The sequence below is a fragment of the Lonchura striata genome, chromosome 12 (genome assembly GCF_050655825.1).
Source record: "Lonchura striata isolate lonStrDom1 chromosome 12, ASM5065582v1, whole genome shotgun sequence".
NCBI classification, from domain to species: domain Eukaryota; kingdom Metazoa; phylum Chordata; class Aves; order Passeriformes; family Estrildidae; genus Lonchura; species Lonchura striata.
The window spans coordinates 1,990,767-2,011,851 of NC_140714.1; the positions used below are offsets into that span (position 1 = coordinate 1,990,767).

Here is a 21,085-nt window from a genome sequence, read left to right on the forward strand (position 1 = left end):
AAAAGCTCCTTTTTGTGGTGTTTCAATACCAGGAGAAAGCTGCTCCTGGAAGGAGAATCTTGAATGCAAGACAAGGAAATGGCCTTAAGTTGTGCCAGGGCAGGTTTGGATGGGATATTTGGGAAAATATCTTCACTGAAAGGGTGGTCAGGCATTGGAACAGGCTCTGCAGGGGAGTCACCACCCCTGGAGTGTTCAGGAGGGTGTGGATGTGACATTTGGGGACATGGTGGAGGTGGGTTTGGCAGTGCTGGGGAATGACAGGACTCAATGCTCTCAGAGGGCTTTTCCTCAACAATTCCATGATTCTGTGACATCCAAGAGCCTCAGTTTCCCAACAGAGCCTTTGCAAGGGTAAAATTTAGTTTTTTCTTTACTTATGAAGGCTTTGGTTCCTCACCTAGAGAGCAATGAGATGCAACATTATGCAAAATGCAAATGCAAGATTGATGAGGAGAGTGAGGCAAGAGCTAAATTGAGGGGGATCACATGTATTTTCTTCCTCTGATAAAGACTTACTACTTTATAATTAAAACCCAAATTTATTTCATTGTTCACCAAGAAATTATGGTTTACTGAGTTGATATGATCAACATGAAATGAAATAAAGTGAAACAAATCACTCACTATGCAAAGTCCATTTGTGCCAAGCCAATATAATGCTGAAGCCTTATGGAAGTCATAGATCAGAACCATGGGGCAAATTAAATGTTCCTCCTGCCAGTATTTTAGTATGAAAAGTCCAAAATATCAGAAAGGTGCCAAAATAGGAGCTGATTGCATTATTTGTTTTGGGAGTAATGAGAGACCAGCAGAGTTGCAGTGGTTTGTTTTTCTCTTTTTGGTAAATTACAAGTCAGAAGTTAAAAGCAAGAAAATTAACAAAAATCACGTAATTTCATTCTAGAGCAGAGAAGGCTTAATGGGCAATCGAAATAATGTGCACTGCTTCAGCAATTTTTTCATTACAATTGCAAAAAAAAAAAAGGCTTTCTGGGTTTTGAAAATTAAGGATTATACTGGATTGAGAACACACTAAAAACCTAATTATTTTTATTTCCAGAAGCCTCAAAGACAAATAAAAATTTCTCTAAGCAGTCTTTTATCTGGGACAGAGAGTTTGGGCTTTAACTTTTCTCCAGTAAGCACAGCAGCACACTCCATAAGGAGAAAAGTGCAGGCACAGTAATTAAACAGGGAATAATTCTTTATGGATCACTGCTGTCTGGGCAGGGCGTTGTTCTGCAGGCAGCAAGAATTCAAAGCCACAAAGCTCCTCCTGAGGCATTTGCTGCTCCAGCCATCATTTCTGAGAGAGTTTCAGCACCCTGTGGCTGCAGGGAGGTTTGTAATAGCACGGAGGAAGTGGCCAAAAGCAGCTCAAAGACATGAAAACAAACATACATGAAAACAGACATACAGAAAGAGATTAAAACAAATATAAACACGTGAAAACAAACATAAAGACATGAAAACAAACATAAAGATATGAAAACATACATAAACACACGAAAACAAACATACAGAAAGATATGAAAACAAATACATGAAAACAAATGTGAAGATATGAAAATAAACATAAAGACATGAAAACATACATAAATACATAAAAACAAATAAATAGAAAGATAGGGAAACAAACCTGAAGACATGAAAATAAACACATGAAGAGAAACACAGAAAGACATGAAAACAAGCATGAAGACATAAAAAGAAACATAAAGACATGAAAATAAAGACATGAAAACAAACATACAGAAAGATATGAAAATAACCATAAAGACATTAAAGCAAACATACCCAAAGATAGGAAAACATACATAAACACATGGAAACAAACATAAAGACATGGAAACAAACATACAGAAAAATATGAAACCAACCATAAATACATGAAAATAAACTTGAAGATGTGAAAATATACATAAAGACATGGAAACAGTCATAAAGAGCTGAAAACAAACATAAAATCATGAAAACAATCATAAAGATATGAAACAAACTTAAAGACATGAAAACAAACATAGAAATATAATAAAACAAACATAAGGACATGAAAACAAACACATGAAAAGAAACATACAGAAAGACATGAAAACAAACATGAAGACATAAAAAGAAACATAAAGACATGAAAGCAAACATGAAGACATGAAAATAAACATAAACATGGAAATAAACATACAGACATGAAAACAAACATACAGAAAAATATGAAAACAACATAAAGACATGGAAACACACATGGAGACGTGAAAATAACCATAAAGACATGAAAACAAAGATACATAAAAACAAGAAAACAAACATGAAGACATAAAAAGAAACATAAAGACATGAGAACAAATATCTTTCTTAAAAACTTGTCTTTTTTAAGGTGCAAGGGATGGAGATGATATTATGTAATTAACACATGGGAGAACAGACATCACAATTAGTGCTGAGCTTTCTGCTGATGCATTCGAGGAGCTGCCCCAGCCCAGGAGGAAGTGCCCAGGCAGGTGAAGGGTGGTTTCTTTCAGGTGGGTTTGACACAGGTGTGGTTTTATGGCTCATTTGTGACCCTCAGACCTTAAATGAACACGCACGTCCTTCATTCTTCACTCATCATTGGTCTCAAGCAGCAGAAAAGCGTTTTGTCATTGTTGGAAATGCAGACATCACTCGATCCTGGTTGTGATTATTCTGCAGTGTAAGGTACATCCTGCCTGCTTTGTTCTGGGGTTTGGGTGGGAGTGGACCTTAACCCCATCCAGAATGGACCTTAACCCCATCCAGAATGGACCTTAACCCCATCCAGTGCCACCAGGGCAGGGACACCTTCCACTCTCCAAGCCCCAATGTCCAACCTGGCCTTGGACACTGCCAGGGATGGGGAACCCTAAAAAACCTGTTAAAATCCTGAGTTAAAGCCAACTTTGCTGTCACCTCAGCAGGCTTCTGGTCTGTCTGTCCAATTAACATCCTCTAATTAAGGATTGTTTTTCCTATATTAAGTCCTCCAACAAATCTACTCAAAAATTGTGAGCCGTTCTTGGCTTTTGTCAGCAGTGCCACGATTTGAACTCCTTTTTGAACTTCTCTGTAAACTTTTCCTTGACTCTTTACTCAGCACAAACGTCCCCACAAACGTCCCCTCAGCTTCTCCCAAGTAAGCAAAAAACCTGCTGGGTTCCTGCTGCAGCAGCATTACTTTGTTTACCTCTGGAAGAGAATTACAAGCATTTTCCCAGTAAAGAACAAATGTTTACAGTGCAGAGAGCGCCGTGCCCATGTTTGTACTGCACAGTAATGCAGGCAATATAACCCTTAAATATTTCTCTAATCCCATGGATGATTTTTCATCTTGCTGGGCTTAGTCAATGAACACACAGCAAGCTCCTGCTTAAACAAAGCGAGTTTTCCCTCCTGAAGGAGCTCTGAGCACACGACCCACAGCCCTTAATGGGCACATTCCATGTATCCCATACAGGGACCAGCAGTTTGCCTGGAAAAACTCATTTTCCCCCCAAAGCCCCCCTGCAGCTCCCACCTCCTCTCTTACAGCTGCTCCGACTTCCAATCCACAAAAGCAGAACCTCTTTAGAACCAAAATAAATACTAATCTTAAATTCAATGTACCCTGACAGCAAATAAGTTTGCTGTGCTTACTTCAGCATGAATAAAAAGCCCGCAAGGAGACTCCTACATAAGAGTATATTTACAAGTTCCATTACCCACTGGAGAGATTGATGTAATAAACCCATAATAAAAAGCCTCGTGTTATGGATTTCTCTAATGTTTCTTATCAAACAGCCTGTATTATCTTGGCTTGTGTATTCAATTTAAAATAGGTTTGCAATAAGTGCCTGAGAGCTGGAGGTCATTTTCCCTGAGTTTTCTGACACTCTGGGACGTGCAGTGTCTTTTCCTGCCCTGGGAAGCTAAAAGCAGATTGGAGCTCGGTGCAGAACAGTTTACAAAGCAGGCAGAGGATGAATCCAAGAGAAAAGAGAGTGGGAATGCATTACCTGAACACCTATTCCCACCTCAAACCACAGAGAGCTCCTCGGGGCACAGGACCCAGCACAGTTTATTTTTCTGACTAAACGGAACAGCACGGTTGTTGCTCAGGAGATAAAACCTGTCCACAGAAATTGCTTTGCCACCAATTTTCACCTCATTTGTACTTCATCCTGGCTGGCAGCAACACAGCCCAGGTGTTCTCGGGGACCTGCATGGGATCTGCTGCAGCCACTTCAGCTTTTAGGTAAAAATAGCCCAAAATTGGGACAACAGCTGTGGTGGCTGGAGGTGGAAGCAATACCTTCCTATTTATTTCACCTATTTATTTCCTCTCCGGCACTGGATTTAGCTAATAACCATTAGTTACTAATTAGGATTCAAAGCAATTTTCCTTAGGACCTATTTCAAATGATTGCGACACAATTATGCAACGCATTTGCCTCATTTATTAAATTTTTTAAAGATATTGCTGTTTTAATTTTCAGCTCTTAACCTCTCCCTCCACAGTGTCCTCTGCTCACTTTGAAGCAGCTCCATGGACCTACATGAGAACATCCATTGTCAGTCCATCTCCCTTTCCCTGGCACCATTTTTGCTAAAGCCTCCTGAACGAACCGTTCAGCCCCTGTAAAATCCATCCCTAGAATCAGGGGTGGAGATGGAGAAGGAAATCCTGGCTGTGAGACTGGGGAGGGGCTGGGATGGAATTCCCCTGGATCCACGGGAATGTCCAAGGCCAGGTTGGAGCAGCCTGGGACAGTGGGAGGTGTCCCTGCCATGGGACTGGATCATCTTTGAGGTCCCTTCCTGATGCCTTGTGCAGGCTGGCCTAGAGCAGAGGCTGGGCAGAGTCACAGAATAAAGCAGGGATTTATTCAAGGATCTCCTCCATGGATCCACCTTGGGCAGCACCAGAGCCCAGCCAGGGCTGCACCCAAATGAACCAAAATGGCACAAAATGAACCCAAGATGAACCAAAATGGTCCCAAAATGCACGAGCGCTCCCGGGGCTCTCCCTGGGATCAGTTCTGCTCCATTGGCACCTTGGAGTTCATTGTCCCATTCCAGCTCCAGCCCATCAGTCCCACCCTGCTTGTTTTTCTCTCTCCAGCCCACGGTGTTTGTGCTCCTGGGCTGAGGTTTGGATCATTTGTCCTTGGTGCCCAGCTGGAGCAGGAATTGTTTTGTCTCCCTGCTCTGTGCACAGAGCTCAGCATCCCCTGATATAAATCCCAGACCCACACACTAAAGCAGCTCAGAATCTGAAAAATATAAAAGCTCAAACCTGAGGCCTACCCAAAATATTCTATGTTAAAAAGATACTTGAAAAGTCTAAATTCACACTGCATTCCCCCTGACCAGCTTAAAGAGACCCTTAATGTTTTTACAGCACAAGTCACGTCAGTTGGGTTTTTTATGGCCTATTTCCATATTATTTAACAGCTTTTAAAAGGAAGACGATGCCCAGAACCAAATTTTAATGGAAGACCTTGAACAAAATAACAGCAGAAGAAAATTTGAATGCTTGATAATTTAAGTGTTATTTTTTTACTACCAATGTGAATCCAACCCTAGCAAATTAAAACAGGAAGAATTAATTGGATATGCAAATAAGATTATTCACTATATAAATCTAATTACATACCAATTTGCTTTAACAGCATGAAAAAGACAAAAAAGCCTCTTTGTAAATTGTTTTCAAAACCACCTGTAGCACAACAAAGGGGAAGGGCTGGATCTGGAGGAGGTGCTGGTTTCAGCACTAATCAAACGAGATGTTTTGAAGATTTTATCAAGATCCCTTTGCCATGGGCACCCTGCTCTGTTCCCTGCCTCCCCAAATTTCATTAGAAGTTTTCAAACACTGCCTCTGTTTTTACCCCAGGAACAAACAAAACAGGCTGGGTCCTGGGAAGATGAGGTGATGCTGGTCACAAATCCTGACTTTTTTGAGCTGGTCCAGGGTTATTCTCCTGCCTGAGCCCAGAGAAGCAGAGGATGTGCTGGGTCACAGCAGCAGTGGGCTCTGGGAGCTGCTGCCTGCACATCCCCAGCCCTTTAGAAAACAAAAAGGGACAAAGGAATAATTAGCACAAGCCAAGAGTGGATGAGGGAGATCTCTCCAGGGGGAAAAAGCCTGTTAATCTGGGAGCTTTTTGTGTCCAAGAAGCAAATTACACTGATGGCCAATTTATTTCTTTGAGCAGCTCCTTGTCAGGAGCAGTAAAAATTACAAACAAGATCACTGGAATTGATTAAGATACAGAACAGCTGAGACCATAATTAGTGTCCATGTGCCATCCTTGATAAAGGACCCCAATCACTCATTTTCGCTGACTGTACGTTGAATTTTATCATCTAAATCTGGTTCCTGGGTTCACATTGGGCAAAACAATCCAGAGCAAAAAGCATGAAAAATGTGTTCCAATGTAATGTTAATGTACAGCAAGCAAGTATTGAGGTCAGCTTACGGAAAGCAAGGTGTTGTTATTACAGAAAATTAAATTCGACCTACATGAAAAAAAACCTGAAAAACATTGAAAAGTTGTTAAAAAATTAAATGTGCACCAGAGGCAGAAATTTGGTGAACACAGAGGAGGTTTTTTGTCACTTTTAGTCTGTATATAAAGAGGTTTTGCAGCCTTTACTGCCTATTTTAAATTGTATTAATAAAGAAAGAGGTGCATTACCCTTGCACTTTATACATTGAAATATATACTGAAAAGAAATGCAGAAAATTGCTGCACACAGAGGAGGGATTTTTGTCACTTAAACTCTGTAGTGGGATTTATTTGCAGCCTTTATTGTATATTTTAGATTGACTGGGGGATAGCTCAAGGTGAGAATTCCACATCTCCAGAGTCACTGGTGACACTTTATAAGGTTTAGCAAATCTGTTTTTTCTTTAAGGCCAGACTGGCTGCCAATACATTTGTACACTCAAACCGATCCATTTTTGGTTTTATTTTAAATGCTCTCTGGGCAGCTGCACAGTAACTCCTGAATTTATAGGAGATCTGACATCTTCAGGAACAACTTAAAGTTTTTAAACTCCTGCTTGCTGAAAAAAAAAAAAAAAACATGATTGGAAGGGACAAACACATCAGTAATGCTTTTTTTGCTGTCCTCCAGCACCACTGAGCAACTGGTGGAAAATTTGGTGTTCTTTTCTCTAAATTTCTCAAAAATTTCTCTCTTTTCCTCCACCAAGGGAGCTCTCAGGTGCAAACCAGTGCATGGGAAGGGGTTTTTCTAGCTGGAATTTATTCTTGTGTCAACCCTCACCTCACTGATTGGGAGTGACGGTTTTATCAGCTGACACACCTTAAAAATGAGCTTTAAAAAAAAAAAACCCAAAAGCTATTATGACATCTTTTGAATACCAAAACCCTTGCTCACTGCTTCGTTTTCATACATCCCCTAAACGCTTTTAAAAGACAGCAGCAAAATGCCAGAGAATGCCTCCACTTAAAAAATAAGAAGGGGAGGTGAAGTTTTAGCGGTAATTGAGAGAGAGAGAAATTGATGTTAGAGAAAGTCACGATAAAGAAGATTTTGAGGAGTTTTGGAAGAACACAGCACCTTGCAGGAGGTGTCAGAGCTCACAGCCTCGCACGGATCCATCCTGCTCAGCCCTGACAGGCACATTGCGCTGCACCCCCCAAAAAAACCCACGCTGTAAGCACATTTTCTACCCAGCCAGCACTTTCCAAACCAGCACAGCCACACCCGAGCTTAAAACCCTGAATTTCTGTGTGGGAACACACTGAAATTGTGTAACGTTTTTAAAGTTTGATATACTGCTCAAAAAGCAAGCAACCAACCAAACAAAAAACAACCAACATGTTGCTCTGATTTTTAAAAGTGTTTTCTTTTATAGTTCTTTTGAAAATCTTAAAGTTCTCATAAAACTTCTTTAGCCTTCTGATAATGTCTATATATTTGAGAGTCAGAGTTCCCACACAATTTCATGTATAAATAGAATAGTTTACATATTTCTCTGTGGGTGGAGAGAAAGGATTGATTGATCTTCGACCAGTGTGGTTGGAGAGGTTGTAATTCCATCCTCCAATCCACAGCCACCTTTAGAATTATGTAAATACCAGATGTTGGAATAAAACTGGCTTTTTTTCTCTTTTGAACTTACCAAGCTTCTGTGTACTCATTTTGTGTCCAATAGTGACGCAAACAAACAAAAAAAAACCCCAAAATAAAAAAAAAACAACAAAAAACCAACCAACAAACAAACAAACCCCGACCAACCAACCAACAAACAAACAAAAAAAAAAGGGAGGACACAGCATTCAGACCATTACTGCAGTGACATGGTTGTTCCAGGAATTACTCCCACTATCCCAAGGTTAAGGGGGAGATTTCTCGTGCTGGATTCCCAGGTCAGGTTCCCATCTCCTGTGCTTTTTTTTCAGCTTGGTTGGGCAGTTCCTGATTTTCCCAAAGTTTCCAAGCAGTGCTGAACAGCCCCTGGGCAGCCTGGCCATGGGGAAGGTGTCCCTGACCAGGGATGGGAACAGGATGGTGAGAAGACTCAGCAATCCAGCACCAAAATTCAGTCAATTCTCTGTGTCAACTCCTGCCCCAGAAGCTTTTTGGTTGTACAAAGCAGCTGTAAATCCTTCACCAGTATAAAAGGCAAAGGTTGCCCTTTCCTGCTCTCTGTAGTGTTTTAATTTTAAATTTTAATTTGTAGGTTCTGTGTTGAGCAATGCCTGAAGTGATGCTGATTCAAGATGGGTGAGAGCTGGGTTTGAAAGAACACATTTTATGTTCTTTCTCTTCACGTTCATGTGTGTATAGATTTAAAAACAAAGCCATTACCCATGTGTCAAAATATGATCTGCATCCTGAATCAGCAGCTAAATCAGTGTAGAATCAATCCTGAATGGGAAAGCACCCACAGGGATCACTGAATTCGAACTCCTGTTGGATTTTCCTTGTGCTTCTCAGCCATGGATTCAACTTTCAATAGTTCTAGACATTCCCTCCTGGTTTGTACAACACACCTGAAAAAGTTCTGGAATGTTCTGCCTGGGGATGTGTTTAAAACAAGACTGGATGTGGCACTGGGTGCCAGGGTTTAGTTGAGGTGTCAGGGCTGGGTTGGATGATCATAAAGGTCTCTTCCAGCCTAGAGATTCTGTAACTCTGTGATTCAGTGATTCTGTGACCCTGTGATTCAGTAATTCTGGGATTCAGTGATTCTGTGACCCTGTGATTCAGTAATTCTGGGATTCAGTGATTCTGTGACTCTGTGACTCTGTGGTTCTGGGATTCAGTGATTATGTGATTCTCTGATTCTGTGACCCTGTGATTCTGGGATTCAGTGATTATGTGATTCTCTTATTCTCTGATTCTGTGACCCTGTGTGACTCTGTGATTCCTGGAGTGGTTTAAACTGCACTTTTTACCTGCACTGCCCTTCCCAGCCCCTCTGGTCAGGACTGCAGCATGCCCAGGAAGAGCAGGGTGCAGCTCCCTGTCCCCAGGGCCCCTGATGCAAGCCAGGCACACTCTTAGCCTGCTCCTCACCTGCTCCTCTCCTGCTGCCTCTTCCCAAGGGAGAGCTCCAGCAATTCCCCATCCCCACAGTAGCAGCCCCAGGAGAAGGTGTTTGCAAACAAACACCCACCGTGGCTGCACCTCCTTGTCCTTGCACCTTCTCCTGCTCCCTGATTTTGGATAAATGCAGCTCTGTGTCTGCAACCATCACCCAGTGCCTCGCTGCAATTAGCACCCAGAGGCTGAGAACCAATTATGAGATTATTTAATGAGTCATAAGCAGCACGGGTGAAATAGAGAGATCGTGTGAAACAACAGTGAGACAGAGGAAAGCACAAGCAGGGCAGGAGAAGATGGGAATCCCTTGTAATTAAAAACTAATGGATCCATTTCCTTGGCAGCTTAAAATGGAGATTTTTGACAGAAATAAATAAATGTGCTCTAAAACAGGCTGCTCAGAGCAGCTGGGGCTGCCCCTGGATCCCTGGCAGAGCCCAAGTCCAGGTTGGACATTGGGGCTTGGAGCTGGGACAGTGGGAAGTGTCCCTGCCATGGCAGGGGTGGCACTGGATGATTTTTAAAGTCCCTTCCAACCCAACCCATTCCGTGATTTTGAGCTGCACTGGTGCAGGGCTGGGATGATTTGTTACAAGGTGTGATGCAGGATCACACAGAGGGATGCAGAATTCTGCAGGGAAAGGCTCTGCCAGGCCACAGGGCTGAGGAGGGACCATCCATGAGCTGCACTCCAGACAAAGCATCTTCCCAAAAAACCTGCCCAAAGCTGAACCCCCACCCCAGTGCTGACCCCACCCCGGTGCTGACCCCACAGGACAAGCTCAGCACTCACTGCAGCTTTGATGAACCAAAACCATTCCAAAGCCTCTTCCCAGTCCTGGGAGCTCGTGAGACAAGCGGATTAAATGAGCAATAAAATGCAACTTAATGGGGTCGATGTTAAATTAGTTTCAATTATCAGACCCCATTTTAACAAAATGAATGCCTGGCTCCCTTCCAGAACTCACATAATTTACATGGGAGAGCACTGGGTTCTCTCTCCTCCCACTGACTGATGGCATCTCTCCCCCGCCTTTCATTAGGGGATAAATTCCATAGTCCATCCTAATATACCAACAAATTCCAAAAAAAAAAAAAAAACCACACACAAAAAAAGAGAGCATTCAAGTTTGCTCAGGAATGCAGCAGAGGTCAATAAATGTGACTGCTACACTTGATAAAACAAAGTCAGTATGGATAAATACTGGAAATTCATTGCAGATTATTTAGCAATGAGTTGTTTGTAGAGTGTTATTTTATAACAAGTGGGAAAACACTCAGGGAAGCTCTGCTTTTCACAGAGGAAAAAGGACACAGCCTTTAGAGCCTATTTAAATAACCCCACATTATTTCAGTGCTGTAAGGAAGACAAGGCAATGCCTGGCAGGTGTACGTGAGACATGGGGGGAATTCATGACCCTGTTTGCAATGGCCATCTCCCTTTTGTGAGGTTACTGAGGAGCCAGAGCTTGTCCTGCCTGTCTGGGAAGGGAGTGGGGAGCCCAGCACACCCCCCACCACCCAGTACTATTATTTAATATCAGCTACGAAAAAACTGAGAGCCAGTGTGGGAATCCAGGGCTTCCCTCTGGCTGCCCTGGGACCCTGGCAGGGGTCAGGAACCCCCCTGGACAGAGCCCCCAGAGACACTGGCTGTGATCTCTGTCCATGGAAAAGAGTTTTCAATCTTACAGGATCAATTACCAGCTCTGAGTGTTTGATATAAGGAATAATTAAGTGTGGCTCGGGTGCAAAAGTAAAATTTCATGATTCTAGATGAGGGGTCCAAAGGGGACAAGCTGGAGGAAATTGGGTGTGTCTTGTCCTTTTTCTCCTTCTTCATGCCCTCCATGTCTCACTGTGGTGTTGGCATTTTTCTGTTGGTTCAGGCTGGGGACACACTGTCCAACGTAGGTGACAGATATTGGCACGTTATTGTAAATCCAGCCCAGGGAGTTTCTGGTATTTAATGTTTGTCACATCCCACTGAGGGCAGAGCCCCACACGCTGCCCTGCAGGACAGAGCTGGGCAGGGCAGCAGAACATGTGAGAGATAAACAGAATAAACAACCTGGAAACCAGCACAGACCAATTATGGCTTCTGCTTTGGCAGGGGGCAGAAAGAGAGAGACTTTCCACAATCTCAGAATCATCTCAATACCACAGATTCCGACAAGCCAGCAGAGTTTTCCCAGTTCCTAAAATGAGATGCAGCCATTCCTGATAACAATTCTTGGCCACTTGACTGGAGAACCATGGCTGGGCTTCCCAGCTCAAAAGAGGCACCACGAGATTGCCACAGAGAGCTTTTTATTCCTCAGAGCCAGCTGAGGAATGAATCTTCCACTAACAGCCTGGTCAGGAGCTGCTCCACCTCTCAAACTTGTTCCTCTCCTTAAATGCTTCCATGTGCCCAACCCACGGGGGCTGGAGACACCAAACACCCCCAATGGCAAAAGCATTTCCAGATCCCTCTCACCCATCAGGTCACTTCTCCTGCTGTCCTTCACGGCCTCCTCAGGCCCTCCCTGCTCCAGCTCTCCTCTTTTTGAGGTCCAGAAGAGATTTTTTGGGAGTCTCTTTCCATTATTCCTTAGTCACCATTTCCATGCTGGCAGATCCAACACTCTGCCTGAGCTCTGCTCCCACATCTCTTCCCAAAGCTGCTCCTTCCCTCAGGAAGAAAAGCACAAGGCCAAAGCTTGTCTCTCTTCCTCCTTTTTAAATTTGAATTGCACTAAGTTTCATCCATTACAATAATATCTACAGTTTCAGAGTTGCCTGTACTGGTTTTTTTTTTGAGTTTGGTCACAAACCAACCAAAAAAAGCAGGCTGGAAACCTGGATGCACAAAATGGGCATCAGATCTGTGTTAGGCATTCAAAGGGATGATGAAATCCAGACAGAGAGAAAAGAAAAAAAAAAAAGAAAAAGAAAAAAAATAGTTTCTTCCAAGTCTCACTGATCATCCATTGCATTATCCCTGTTTCATAAATAAAAACAATGATCGTATTCAGAATTCTGTCAGGGATCTACATTGCAGATTCTAAATCCAGGAAATGGAAATTAATATAAAAAGCACCCCCTAAATAATCAGAAAAAAACCCCACCTTATATATTAAGGGCAAGGCAGGAGGTACAAATTTAAAAAGTACAAATTAAGAAGGTACAAATGTACAAATTATTTGGATAAGAGGAATTTTAGCCACATCTCAGTCTATGCTGTTCCCAACATGCACTGGACAAACTCAAAACTTTCTCACACAAACTGCTTATTTTCTTTTCAGCCGTGCAAGACAGCCATGGGAATCTTTATAAATTACAACATCCCTTAAAACAGATGCAACCTTCAGCCATTTCAACTCAGAAAATTGGAATTAAGACACATCAACCTATTAAGACAGCTGTATTTTTCATACTTTCCCCAACACCTGGGAAGTTTAATGAAGTTTAAAGTCGCCAGCTTCAGCTGGAGATGCTGGCTGCTGGCTGGCTAATTAGTTACCTGTCTCATTCATTAGCAGCTTCTCCAGTAGTGGATTATAAATGGTTGCAATGCTTGCCTTGCTTTACACAGTAATTAATATGATATAGACTATTTAACAATGGTGTTTTAGCTTGATTTATGAAGCTGAATATGTGTATTTTACTGCAAAATAAAAAACCCAAACGCATCAGGCACACCACATCAGGCTGAAGCACTGGGGGGACAACAGGAAAATTTTGTTTTTTTCATTGGAATGCACAGGAAATCTTTCCTAAAACTTGCAGTAATGAGTCAGTGCAGCCTGGAAGTAGCATTTTCTTAATTTCAGAGCACGACCTGTCACAGCATTTAACTGGGAGCAGCCGTGGATTTGCCATGGACTGACTTTGAGCATGAACTGCAAAAACACATCAGCACCTCTTCTGTTTAATGGCCCCAACCCTGGAAAACTGCAGTCCTCGTGGCAAGCAGGTCTGGCTGAAGGAGGGAGCAGGAATTTCTGGGAGGTGGGGTAAAATATAATTATAAATAAAATAATATTAGAATAAATAATATAGTGTTTGAATATAATATAATGTTTCAATATACTACAGTATAATATAATATATTATAGTATAATATATATTATACTAAATATTATAATATACTGTAATATAATATACTGTCATATAATATACTATAATATAATATAATATACTGTCATATACTATACTATAATAGAATAGAATGGAATAGAATAGAACAGAATATATATATTATAAAAGATATAATATATAAAATATAAATAAAATAATATATATTATAACATTTATAATATATATAATAAATATATAATATCTGATATATAAAATATGATAAATATATTATATTATATTATATTATATTATATTATATTATATTATATTATATTATATTATATTATATTATATTATATTATATTATCTAATAATTTAATATACATTTATATGTATTATATAATAATATATAAAATAGTATAAATAGTAGAGTGTTTATATAATGTTTTCCAAACCATGTGCTCCAGGAGAAATTAATCTCTTAAAGCTCCTGTATTTGTGTGGTGTTTGCAGCTGGAAGGGACTGGTCAGGATTCAAGGCAGGACCTGCCATGGGTCAGTGGGTGTTGAACAGTTTTATTGTGCATCACTTGGTTTATTACTTTATATTATTATTTACTGGTATTATTATAAAGTAAAGAATAGTATTATTTACTTTATAGTATTATTTACTATGTTCTTTATGATAATGTTATTGTATTTATAATTATATTTTACCCTACAAAATCAGGCTGGGGTGGTGAGGAGACTCATTTTCTGTGGCCAGCCCATGTGCAATAATTTTTTTCATGGCCAGCCCATGTGCAATGATTCTGGGGCTGCCCTCATTCCTGGCACTTTGTCATCCAGCCTGGATTGAATTTTATTCCTTTCCCAAGTGAAAATGATCGCTGCCAACAGCATTTCCAGCCATGTCAGCTCCAAGGGCTGCAGCAAAACCCAGGGATTTCACCCCAAAAATCTCTCTGGGAACTTCTGGTTCCCCCCGTGTCCTAAAGGATGAAAATTCCAAAGCGTGGGGAGAAGGAGCAGAGATTTTGTGCCCTGGCAGGGAGGAAATCCCCACCAGAAGGTTTTTGACCAGCTAAGCCAGGCTTTGCCCTGCACCCAACACGAGCTCCCAGCAGGATTCCCACTGCACCACATCCCTCACCTCCTCTTCTTCCCCATGACCACCCAAGCTTTACAAAATTAAGCCCCCTTCCAATAACATTTAGATTTTCTAAGCATCACACAGTGTTTTACCTGTAAAACATCCCACTAATCACCTCCAATTTTGCCATAAAACCCATTTTTACTGGCAATAAATAATCAGTTTGGGTCCATATCCTCCCTAATTTGATAGATGCGTGGAAAAGTGGGTATTTCTGTAAGTCCCTAAATGAGATTTAATTTCAATACCTACACACTAATTCAAATGCAAAGGAGCTAAATTGAAAAGGGGCATCACATAAAACACACAGGGGATCAATACACAGCCAGAGAGTTGGAACATCTGCTTAGAAAAATGTCTGTCTACTCCCTGGTTTATTTAAAGTGCACCATCTCACCTTCTTAACTTTTGAGAAGGAGGCAATTCAATTTGCCCAGATGGACTTGAGAGTTAAACAGAGAAAAACATCATATACCTAATCATCTGTATAGAAAAAATGAGGAGATGGCATTGATATGGCCTCTGATTTCCTAATTTGGGAATTGATGGCCTAAATCAATCAGGTCACATCCAGCAAGGGCTGCTGGCAGATCAGGAAGGGAAATGGGTACTGAGGCTGACTCAAATCTTCTTCAATCACAGAAAAACATGCCACATAATCTCTAAATAAGCATAAATTACATTTTTTTAGCTCTCCTTTCTGTACAGCTGAGCAATGCTGCAGAGCCCCACCTGGGCAGCCAAAAGTCTTCTGGCTTTGCTGCCTTGTGCAGGCTGTCCTAGAGCAGAGGCTGGGCAGAGTCACAGAATAAAGCAGGGATTTATTCAAGGATCTCCTCCATGGATCCACCTTGGGCAGCACCAGAGCCCAGCCAGGGCTGCACCCAAATGAACCAAAATGGCACAAAATGAACCCAAGATGAACCAAAATGGTCCCAAAATGCACGAGCGCTCCCGGGGCTCTCCCTGGGATCAGTTCTGCTCCATTGGCACCTTGGAGTTCATTGTCCCATTCCAGCTCCAGCCCATCAGTCCCACCCTGCTTGTTTTTCTCTCTCCAGCCCACGGTGTTTGTGCTCCTGGCTGAGGTTTGGATCATTTGTCCTTGGTGCCCAGCTGGAGCAGGAATTGTTTTGTGTCCCTGCTCTGTGCACAGAGCTCACCATCCCCTGATATAAATCCCAGACCCACACACTAAAGCAGCACAGAACCTGAAAAATATAAAAGCTCAAACCTGAGGCATCAGCTTCAGTTTAAAGTAAATTTTGTCCAGGTTTAACCATTCTCATCTCAGTCAAGAGATGTGGATCCAAGTCCTACTCACTCAAAACTCGCCTGCAAGATGCTGCTGCTGGGAGGGGGGACACACCTCTTCCTGAGGGATTTCCAAATCCAGGAGTTGGAAATGAAATGAAAAGTCACATAATAATAATAATAATAATGATGATGATGATAATAATAATAATAATAATAATAATAATAATAATAATAATAATCCCACTTAAAGTATGAAGGCAAGGCATATCTGATTTGCAAACCCTTCTCCAGTGGTGCCCAGTGTTTGAGGAGTATCAGGAGTCACTCCCTGCCTCCTCTGCTGTGCAAACATAAATTAAGCAACCAGAAATGCAAAGTGCTGCAGAGCTGACCAAAATATTAATTAATTAATTGTGGGGCCACAGGAGATGAATCATTTCCCAGCTTCCTGCTCACATCAAAGTGCAGAGGGAGCTACACAGCAGCAGAAAAAAAGGAAAAAGAGCCACACTGAACAAATTGAACTGCGGCCTCGTTTAGAGGAGACCATAATTTAATATGTACAACAGGGCTCCCAGCTTTAATTATTTATATTCAGACATGAAATTAGCTGAATTTCTCTGGTACGAAACCTGCAGCTGCTTGGAGAGCAGCATGAATTCAAATCTTCATCTCTCTGTGAATTCTGAGGTTTGATTTTTAACAGAGCTGGGTGCCTGATTTCACTGGAATGTATTGATATAAATGATGGGGGGTTTGCCTCACAGTGGGAAACATTTGACTCTTTATTGCATTTTTTCCCCTCCCCTGAGTTGCACAGCTGTGCTCTAAACACTCTGGTCTGAAGCACTGCTGGGGTATTGCTGTGCTGGGTCAGCATGAGATCAAAGGATAGAGAATGCCTGGACAGGCGTTTCTGAGAATATTTTCCTGTTAAAAAATGTTTTGGGGAAAACCCCAAAACCACCACTAAAAAAAAAAAAACAACAAAACAACCAAAAAAAACAGCTACAGGAAAAACAAACAAACAAAAAACCCAACCAAACCAAACAAAAAACTCAAACAACCAAACAAAAACTCCAAAATGAAGCAAGACAAAAAACCCAAACAAAACCAAACCAAAACAACAAAACCAAACCAAACCAAACTCCAGGAAAAATTAATCTCTTAAAGCTCCTGTATTTGTGTGGTGTTTGCAGCTGGAAGGGGCTGGTCAGGATTCAGGGCAGGATCTGCCATGGGTCAGTGGGTGTTGAACAGTTTTATTGTGCATCACTTGGTTTATTACTTTATATTATTATTTACTATTAATATTATAAAGTAACTAATACTGTTATTTACTTTATATTATTTAGCATAAGATTATGCTTATCATTATATTTATTATTATATTTTATTTTATTTCAATTATTAAATTGTTCCTATCTTGACCTGCATGTTTTAATTTTGGTTCTCCTCCCCATTGCACTGGGGTGGAGGCAGGTGAGTGAGAAGCTGGGTGGGCTAAACTGGGTTTAACCCACAGCACAGCCAGAAGGTGAATAGTTAAATCCCACCATAAAATATGCATATGGACACTCAGACATTAATATGTCGGTGCCACTGCAGCTCATTAATATGCAAATACAACTTCAGCAGAGAAACTCTCTGCTGCAGGAGGTTAATGAGGCAGAGGACGGCACAGAAGTCCCAGAAACACAGAAAATTCAACTTTCAGACTTGCCCAGAGCATTGCAGGCACACAAAGTCACATCTCCCTTTGGCTCACCCCGTGCAACCAATGCCTTTTGTTTCCACTGATGCCCTCAGTTTCAGCTTTCATATTTCCCAGTTCTGCACTGAACTCTGAACTCCACAAAAAGTGCCAGCAGCTCTCCTCACAGCTCAGGCACACAGAACAATCCTTTTCCAGCCCAGAACCAAGGACACCTCTGCAACTTCAGCCCAAAAAGTCCATCTTCAGGTGGAAGAATTGAGCTTAACTTTCCTAGTCCACAAGGCACTGTGGAGGGTTGGTAGACAACTTTCTGCAGACTACTTTTTTTTTACTATTTTATAACTCAGTTATTAATATTTTTCTTTCACAAGGGTGGAAAATGGTTTGCTCAACATGAAAATGCAAATTTCCCCCTTCACTTCAGAATATTGAACAGCCACCTGTGCGTGTGTTCATAACACCAGAGCACGACACAAAACACTCCCACGGCTCTGGGAAGCAATCCAAGTGCATCCCTTAAAAAGAGCCCAAATGAGGGAGCCCTGCTCACGGCAACACCAACATTCCCACAGCACAAGCACTTCCCTGCCTCCAGCCAGTTCAGACAATGCTGCAGGCAGCCGCAGAAAATTCCAGATTTAAAACCTGCCCAAAGAAACCGGCCCAGAGTGTGTCCTGCAGCCTAAAGAAACCATTTCCTCACTCAGCACCTGCTCGAAAACTCACACAAAACTTGTGGCACTGCTCTCCCCACACATCTGTTAAATCTCCCTCAGCAGGACAGAGAATCTGAGACCTGAGGAAATGCAGTGCACTGCATTTATATAATAAATAGAGTTAAATAAATATAAAAAATAAAGAGTGGGGGAAATGCTGCTGCAGAATAATGGGGGGAAGCCAGTGCTGCAGAGATGTATTTTCATTAAACACTGATCAAGGCAACCCCCCCAAACACATCCCCCTGAAACTTTATTTTGCTGACCCTACGCAGTTTGCAATAGGTATTTCAAGAAGAGAAATTACAGTAAAAATATTTTCCATGCTTTGTTTTTCCAGTCTTTTATTTATTTGCTTGAAATAAAGGCTCATCCTCGCTGTGTTCCCCCAGCCCAGCTTCCCTGGGGTTGCAATTCCCAAAACACGTGGGGGCTCTGCATTGCAGAATCTCTCTGCATCCAATTTTCTGCCAGCTCAGAAACTGTCAAAGCACATTTAGAAAGACTTGGAACCAAATTTCAAAAATAGGTACCCCTAAGAACCGGAAGAAAAGTCGCTTTGTGTTCAGTAGAGCTAAGCAGAAAAAAAGTGAGCACTGCTCTAAGTACTTTGTTATTATCTAAAATGCTGGAAAGATAACCTGACAGTGAACACAAAGAAAAGGGGAGAAATCAAGTTAATAAATAAGACAGTAAACCAGTCTGAGCGAGCAGCAGGTAAATTAGAGCAATCTAGGCTAACACCAGGGTGACACAAACATTAATTAAAGGCTGACACCCTCCCCCAGAACAATACACATGTGAGAGAAAAATCATGGCAGGGTAAGGAGGGATTAATCAAGGATTTGGCAGAGAGAGAGACTCAGGACAGCCCTGGGCAGTCCTGGTGTGCTCCAGGACAGGGGCTCCTACAACCACTGACCAGGCAGGCTTTGGAACCAGCTCTGCTGAGCCTCTGCAAACCCAAAATGCTCTCAAGAACAGTTTCAGCTCCAGGAAAAAGGCACATCCCTCAAAAAATCTCTGGGAATTTCTCCAGGAATGCTCTGAACATCGCAGCTTGGGCTGGAAAGGTTAAACAAGGGCACTTGCAGGAGATGGTTGTATGGCTGGAATATGTTATTCTAATTATTTGTTAAATGGAGCGAGGGCTCAGCTGTAACACAACACCACTTTAATGGGATTTAAAGCTCCACTCCACGAAGGTTTAATTGAGCAGGGAAAGCTTAACACAGAATGAGGGAAAACAACTTCCACCACCAGCAGCTTTGAAGAGGAAAGGAGCAGAGCAGACCTCTGAGAAACTCTGCTTGGGCTGGGAGACACAGATCAAGAATAAAATGAGCTTCACCTTGATGAGTTCAGTAACAACAGCCACGAACAGGGATTGATGTGGGCATTTCATCCCTGGCACACGGAGGGATTGATGTGGGCATTTCATCAGTAACAATGGCCACAAACAGGGATTGATGTGGGCATTTCATCCCTGGAACATGAACCATGGGGCACTGTGGCATCCCTGGCACATGCAGGGATTGATGTGGGCATTTCATCCCTGGCACATGGAGGGATTGACATGGGCATTTCATCCCTAGGACATGAACCCTGGGCACTGTGGCATCACTGGGAAAAGCAGAGATTGATGTGAACATTTCATCCCTGGCACATGCAGGGATTGATGTGGGCATTTCATCCTGGCACATGAACCATGGGGCATCAGTGGGAAAAGCAGGGGGGTGTGAATTCCCAAATGTGAAGAGGGCACCTCACCTGCCAGGCACAGCATGACCGAGTGCAGCACCAGCAGCTCCCATAGCAACCTCATCTTCAGCTCTGGGGGCAGAGACCAGCCCAGGGATTGCAGAGCAGAACGGGGCTCCTTGGAGACCTCAGGCCAGCTTCAATCTGTAAAACAAAACACATTGCAAGGACATTTAGGCTTGCTGCTCCTGACAGCTTGTTCTCCCTTTCCAGCAGAGATGTATCTGAGGATCAGCAAAGAAACTTCTGTAAATATTGACTTTCAAATCATTCCCAGCAGTGATTTGTGACCATTTCAGGTGTCTGGGTGGCAGGTGAGGATTAAGAGTTGTAACCTGGAGCTGTGGAACTTCTGCTGTCTCCTAATTTTGCCCTCAGGAAATTCACTCCTTTCCTCCCTGGGGTGAGCTGGTGTAATGAGTGAACTCTGTAGATTAAAGTGACAATTAGAATAATTCTCTATTCTGTAACTTTTCTGTGCAAACATCATCCAGCACACAAAGGACACCATCTCTGCAAGGCAACACTTTGCAGGAAAGCTTCCCACACTGCTCAAGGAAGGGGATTTTTTTTTCCCCATTCCACCTCCACCCTCACAGCTCTAAAATTCTGTTTAAAAATCCACCTTACAACATCTGCAGGCAAAACCTGATCTTCCCCTTGCCCCCTATTACAACCTGTAAATAATTGGAATTTGAGAGATATTTGAGACTTCCTCAGCTGATCACTGCGAACTTCCACCATCCCCCTCCATGCAACCCAAGGGGGAAAAAATGCCTTCATTTATGAAAGGAACCGTTCCAGAGCAGGCATTTAAATATTAAAAATAAATAAATCAGG

At 42.1% G+C, this 21,085-nt stretch overlaps 1 protein-coding gene across 7 annotated transcripts in view; it reads right to left on the reverse strand.

The window, feature by feature from the left end:
* Positions 1-21,085, reverse strand: part of LOC110469855 (contactin-4) — a 276,477-nt gene that overhangs the window by 112,884 nt on the left and 142,508 nt on the right. For all 7 annotated transcript variants that reach the window (XM_021529011.3, XM_021529016.3, XM_021529010.3 and 4 more), the window contains one exon: positions 20,255-20,389. In XM_021529011.3, the coding sequence (XP_021384686.3) occupies positions 20,255-20,309 (55 nt within the window). In that variant the 5' untranslated portion in view covers positions 20,310-20,389. The remainder of the gene's footprint in view (positions 1-20,254; positions 20,390-21,085) is intronic.